Raw genomic sequence first — 6,000 nt, 5'->3', positions numbered from 1 at the left:
GAGCTAGCATATTTACTGAAATATCTGCTACAATATCTTTTCAACCCTCATCCCCCTCTCCTCTCTACAGCATTTGATATTTGGAATTACTCCACTCTCCATACGACTTGTTTCGACTCTTGCTTCAGAAATGAGTGGCTCTTGTTTCTACTAATTTTTAAATCTGGAGTTCTTGTCTTAGGAACCACAGACCTCCAAAAATTCGTGGCTAGAACTGTATTTCTGTTTAACCAGTGTTCTTTGTAATCCCATGTACTTTATTTTTTGCATTTAAAAAATAATTCTGAGAAGGGGTCCTGCTTGATTAAACAGGCAAAGTGGTCCATGATATACAAAAATGTTAAAAACCTCTGGTTGATAAGTCATACAGAAAAAGACAAATGCTGTATGTTATCATTTGTATGTGGAATCTAAAAAATAAAACAAAAGGATGAATATAGGGCTTCCCTGGTGGCGCAGTGGTTAAGAACTCACCTGCCAATGCAGGGGACACGTGTTTGAGCCCTGGTCCCAGAAGATCCCACATGCCTCAGAGCAGCTAAGCCCATGTGCCACAATTACTGAGCCTGCACTCTAGAGCCTTTGAGCCACAACTACTGAAGCCTGCGTGCCTAGAGCCCATGCTCTGCAACAAGAGAAACCACCGCAATGAGAAGCCCACGTACCACAATGGAGAGTAGCCCCCACTTGCTGCAACTAGAGGAAGCCCACGTGCAGCAATGAAGACCCAACACAGCCAAAAATAAAAACAAATAAATTAATTAATTAAAAAAAAAGAATGAATATAACAGAACAGAAACAGACTCACAGATATAAGGAACAAACTAGTGGTTACCAGTAGGGAGAGGGAGGGGGAGAGGGACAAGATAGGGGTAGGGAACTAAGAGGTACAAACTACTATGTATTAATAAATAAGGTACAAGGGTATATCATACAGCACAGGGAATATAGCCAATAATAACTTTAAATGGAATATAAGCAATAAAAATTTTGAATCACTATGTTGTACACCTGAAACTAATATTGTACATCAATTATACTTCAACAAAATTTTTTAAAAACCTCTAGATGAATCCTGATCTTTCTATTGTTTATTGTACATGTTCTCCCTTAACAGACCCAACAATTCCTGAGATTTTTAACCCTCTTCCATCCATTTCCTTTTCAGAAGTCCTCATTATGGGCCTTACTAGAAGTCCAGCTTCATAATCAACAAACTACCTATATTCCCAAACTTTTCCTAGAACATTCCCACACCTCCTGGCTGTCACGAAACTCCATTTGCCCAATGACCATAACTTTCTCAGTTAAAAATCCAAAGAGCTTTTGACATTCTCCCTTGATCAGGTTACCCTCCCTCCTCCATATTAATTTCCTGTTACTGCTATAACAAATTACCTTGAATCTTAAAACAACACAGATTTTTGTTTTAACAATTCTGGAGGTCAGAAGTCTAAAATGAGTATTACAGGGCTGGACCAAGGTGTTGGTGGGACTGACTCTTTCTGAAAACTCCAGAAAAGAATCTGTTCCTTGCCTCTTCCAGCTTCTAGAGGTAGCTGGCATTCCTTGGCTTGTGGCAGCATCACTCCAATCTCTGCTTCAGACATTGCCTTTTCCCACTTTGTTCTGCTGCGTTCCTCTTATAAGAACCCCTTTGATTATGTTGCCCACCCAGATAATACAGCATAATCTCCCCATTTCAAACTCCTTAATTTAATCACACCTGCAAAATCCCTCTTGCCACATAAGGTGACATATCACACGTTGTGGGGAATAGGACGGGGACATCTTGGGGACCATTATTCTGCCTACCACACACTCCCATTTCTCTCATCTTTGAATTCTTACCTTTCCCTCCCCCATACTTCTTATTTCAATAAATAGCACTACCATTCATTTTGAATCCTCGGGCTAACTATAGATTTCCTTCTTTTTCTCACCACTAACTTTAAGAAAGAAATTAACCAAAATCCAATGCTTGAGCAAATTTTGTTCATCTGCAATATCTTTCTTAATTGTCTACTTTATCCCCAGTCACAGTCACCACCAAACCCCACCCAGATGATGGCAAAAGCCTCCTTGCTGGTCTCCACTATTGCCCTATTCCTATCCAGTCTCTATACTATAGACAGAATAATACTTTTAAAAATGCAAATTTGATTAAGTCACTCTCGTTTAAAAAAATCTTTCGGTGGCTTGGTGTATCTCAATTCAACATAAAGAAATTGGTTCTTCATATTCCTTGTACACTGAGCATGCTGCCTGCAACAGTTGCTTCAACAGAGAAAGCAGGCATTTCTTTAGGTGACCTACCCACGTGGATTCTTGAGAAGGGGAAAAGTCGCGCAGGGGTGTAAAAAGCGAAGTTGTGAGAATCCACCGCCTTTGTCTGGAACTGCCCATCCTCACACGCGGAATACATCAAGGAGCTGAAAGCGCTGCCAGATTTTCCTCCTGTACCTGGATCTCTAAGGTGGTCTTTGGGAGTGATACTTGTTAGAAACAATGCAAACTGGGAGTAAACAAGACCTTGCTCACCAAGGGGAAGTTGTGGTCAAAAGCTTTTTGTCCCGGAACCTCCGCCACGCTTCTCAGACCCTGGGAGCGGAACCGGGTGTGTGGTACTTCTCTCGGCTGCACTTTCCCCTGACTGACTTCGATTTTCTCCGAGATCGCATCTGGTTACTAGAGGCCCTTCGGGACGATGGGAGCCACTTCTCCGAGGAGCCGGGAGCCTCTCCTGCCGCCAGCGTTCCCTACCTTCTGCCCCGGAGGAGCCCTCCTGGCGGTTCTGGTGCTGCTCGCGCTGCCGCCGGCCTGGGGTGAGATGCGGGCGGGCGTGGGAGCGGGCGCGGCGGGCACTACCTCGCTGGACCTCGCGCCCAAAGTGTCTCTTTCCATGCGCTAGGCGCGCGAGAAGGCAAGTCGGCTCCGGGATTCCCCTCTGTGTCCCGGGACCCTGCTGGCACTGGTCGAATTCCTCTCTTCGGGGGGCTTATGTTGTGCTCAGCGCAGACGATGAACAGGTGCTGCACGGAATTGCTTGCCTTTGTGTTAATACAGAGACTGGCTTATAGCAGTGCGGCGCTGATCACAGGGAAAGAAAGGGGGGTTGGAAATTCGACAAACTTGGGTTCTAATCCTAGAAACATATTAATTGTGAGGAAAGTTGCTACATGTGTTTCGTCATCTGTCAATGCGAATACTGATCTCTGTACCTCATGGGGTTGGTACCTAAATGGCATAAAGCCTGTCAAAGGTCTAACACAGGGCCTGCCACTTGATTTTTATCGTCATTACTTCAGCTCTTTGTTCACGAGAGTGTTTGGACAAGCAGTCCAGGGGGTGCAATTATCACCTGAAAAGTGCCCTGCATCCGGCTATATTCACCCCACCCACACCCCAAACAACCACTGCCATCATTACAGATCCCAGGTGCTTGGGATTAGAAGAGCTAGCTAAGCCGCAGAACCCTCAGTGTAACGGTTACCAGTAGAAGGAGAGTGTAGAGATGTTTACATATTGTCCCATTTTAGTCAATAGTTTTGTTTAGAACAAAACTATCATGAAAATTTTGATGTGGCATCCTCCCTTCCTTCCGTTAGCTTCAAACAGGTAAACCGAGATTAGAACCCTTCTCTTCTTATTTTTGGCTTTCCTAGAAGTCTTCTTAGTTGCTTAGACTCATGTCAACATCTTGGTTGAAGAGACAGTCTTTTTTTGTCCAGCCTCTTCTTGACAACTCAGTTTGCTCTTCGCCGTCACTAGACGTTTTGCATTCATTATTATTTATTTATTTATTTTGCGGTACGCGGGCCTCTCACCGCTGCGGCCTCTCCCGCTGCGGAGCACAGGCTCCAGGCTCCGGACGTGCAGGCTCAGCGGCCATGGCTCACGGGCCCAGCCTCTCCGCGGCACGCGGGATCCTCCCGGACCGGGGCACGAACCGTGTCCCCTGCATCGGCAGGCGGACTCTCAACCACTGCGCCACCAGGGAAGCCCCATTCATTATTTGATTGTGCCTTCTCTTCTAAGAGGAGAAGGAAAACCAAGTTTCCAAAGAAATTGCTATTAATATCTTATCTCCTTAGACGTCATAAAAGAACCTGTTCACTGAAGAAATGAGATAAAACCTAAAGCTTTATTTTCAGAAGAGAAGCATGCCAAGTAAGTTAAGCAATCTGTGCTTATAATTTTTTTTTTTTTTTCGGTATGCGGGCCTCTCACTGTTGTGGCCTCTCCTGTTGCGGAGCACAGGCTCCGGACGCGCAGGCTCAGCGGCCATGGCTCACGGGCCCAGCATGTGGGATCTTCCTGGACCGGGGCACGAACCCGTGTCCTCTGCATTGGCAGGCGGACTCTCAACCACTGCGCCACCAGGGAAGCCCTGTGCTTATAATTTTTGTGGACTTTGTGGCTATCTGTCTCCCTTCTTACTGAAATGTTGTTGTAGCCTGTCCATGTTTATTAAATTACTATTATAGTACAATCACAGACACTATTTTTTTCAATGTCAATTTATCTCTTTATTTTTAATGTAACATTTGTTCAATTTATAGAACTAATTTTTTTAACATCTTTATTGGAGTATAATTGCTTTACAATGTTGTGTTAGTTTCTGCTGCATAACAAAGTGAATCAGCTATATGTATACATTTAACTTCAAATCCCCTTCCTCTTGTGTCTCCCTCCCACCCTCCCTATCCCACCCTTCTAGGTGGCCACAAAGCACCGAGCTGATCTCCCTGTGCTATGCAGCTTCTTCTCACTAGCTATCTATTTTACATTTGGTAGTGTATATATGTCAGTGCTACTCTCTCACTTTGTCCCAGCTTACCCTTCCCCCTCCCTGCCAGACACTATTAATTACAAAACAAAATTTCCTAAGGTCATCATAATAACTTCAAAATGTGAAACAGCCTAAACTAAACTATCTAGTAATTTACTTGCCCAAGTAATTTAGCTAAAGAAAATGCTGATGGAATGCTGACAGTGTGCACAGCACTTTGGAGTTTGAAAGAAATGTAAGAGAGAGCTATGCCTCCAAGGTGTATGCATACAGGGTGGTAGGGTGGTGGGGTTTTATGAAATCTCCTTAATTAGGCGGCCAGTGTTCTGGTTTGTCCAGCCTCTGCTACTTACTAACTGGGAGCCTTGAACCCAGCAAGTCAATTAACATTCCTGATCTTGAGAGTCCACACATATAAAATAAACATAATTGGCATTCTGCTATCTGAGAGGGTTATTGTAAAAATCAGATGAGTTAGTGTGTGTGACAGGGTTTTATAACCTGAAAAATCCCCATGGGGATCTACAAAACCATTACTAGGAAGTCACACAAGAGCTTGAAGGCCATGGGGTGATTGAAAAGGGAGATCCAGTGATCTTAACCTGGGTGGAAGGAGCATGGCTTTAACAGCACTAGAGGAGTAAATCCAAAAAAAAAAGATTGTAAAGCATGTTTCACAGGGATATTTATTTTACATAAAAATTAGCACACTAGTGAAGCATTGCTAGGACCACTTTGGACCTGGAGCAGACTCTGGCGCCCTCACTTGGTAAACATACATGTTTAAATATATTTAACATTTAAATATACATAATATAACATATTACATATAAATTAATATAATTATGTTATATTCTGTAATATAACACACTGTTTTATATATATAAATTGTTATATTTATATTATAAATCATATTATGCTATATTTATGCTGTTATATAGCATGTATGATTACATTGTATATTGCAAACATATAATTATATATAACAGCTTTATTAGTTTATCTATATAATACATAATGTGCATATTAAATATCATATATTATTTAATACCAAAGTATATATTATATTATGCCATATAGAAAATCTAATGTATATTATACATTATAACAAAGTATGTAGTACATACTATATATTATATAATACACCAATTATATAACATTTAATATATATCATAAAATATATTTAAATATTTAAATATAAAATATAT

General features: G+C 42.0%; 1 protein-coding gene across 1 annotated transcript in view; it reads left to right on the top strand.

Annotated features, from left to right (window-relative positions):
- The first annotated feature begins 2,652 nt into the window (after window positions 1–2,652).
- The window catches only part of LOC112403485 (complement component receptor 1-like protein), a 48,415-nt gene continuing 45,067 nt past the window's right edge, over window positions 2,653–6,000 (top strand). The window contains exon 1 of the mRNA XM_024750973.1: window positions 2,653–2,825. Coding sequence (XP_024606741.1) covers window positions 2,708–2,825 — 118 coding nt within the window. The 5' untranslated portion in view covers window positions 2,653–2,707. The remainder of the gene's footprint in view (window positions 2,826–6,000) is intronic.

The sequence above is a fragment of the Neophocaena asiaeorientalis genome, unplaced genomic scaffold, assembly GCF_003031525.2.
Source record: "Neophocaena asiaeorientalis asiaeorientalis breed wild unplaced genomic scaffold, Neophocaena_asiaeorientalis_V1.1 scaffold67, whole genome shotgun sequence".
Classification (NCBI taxonomy): Eukaryota; Metazoa; Chordata; class Mammalia; order Artiodactyla; family Phocoenidae; genus Neophocaena; species Neophocaena asiaeorientalis.
Note: the sequence above shows the minus strand (reverse complement) of the source record. Positions and strands in the feature narration are given on the sequence as shown.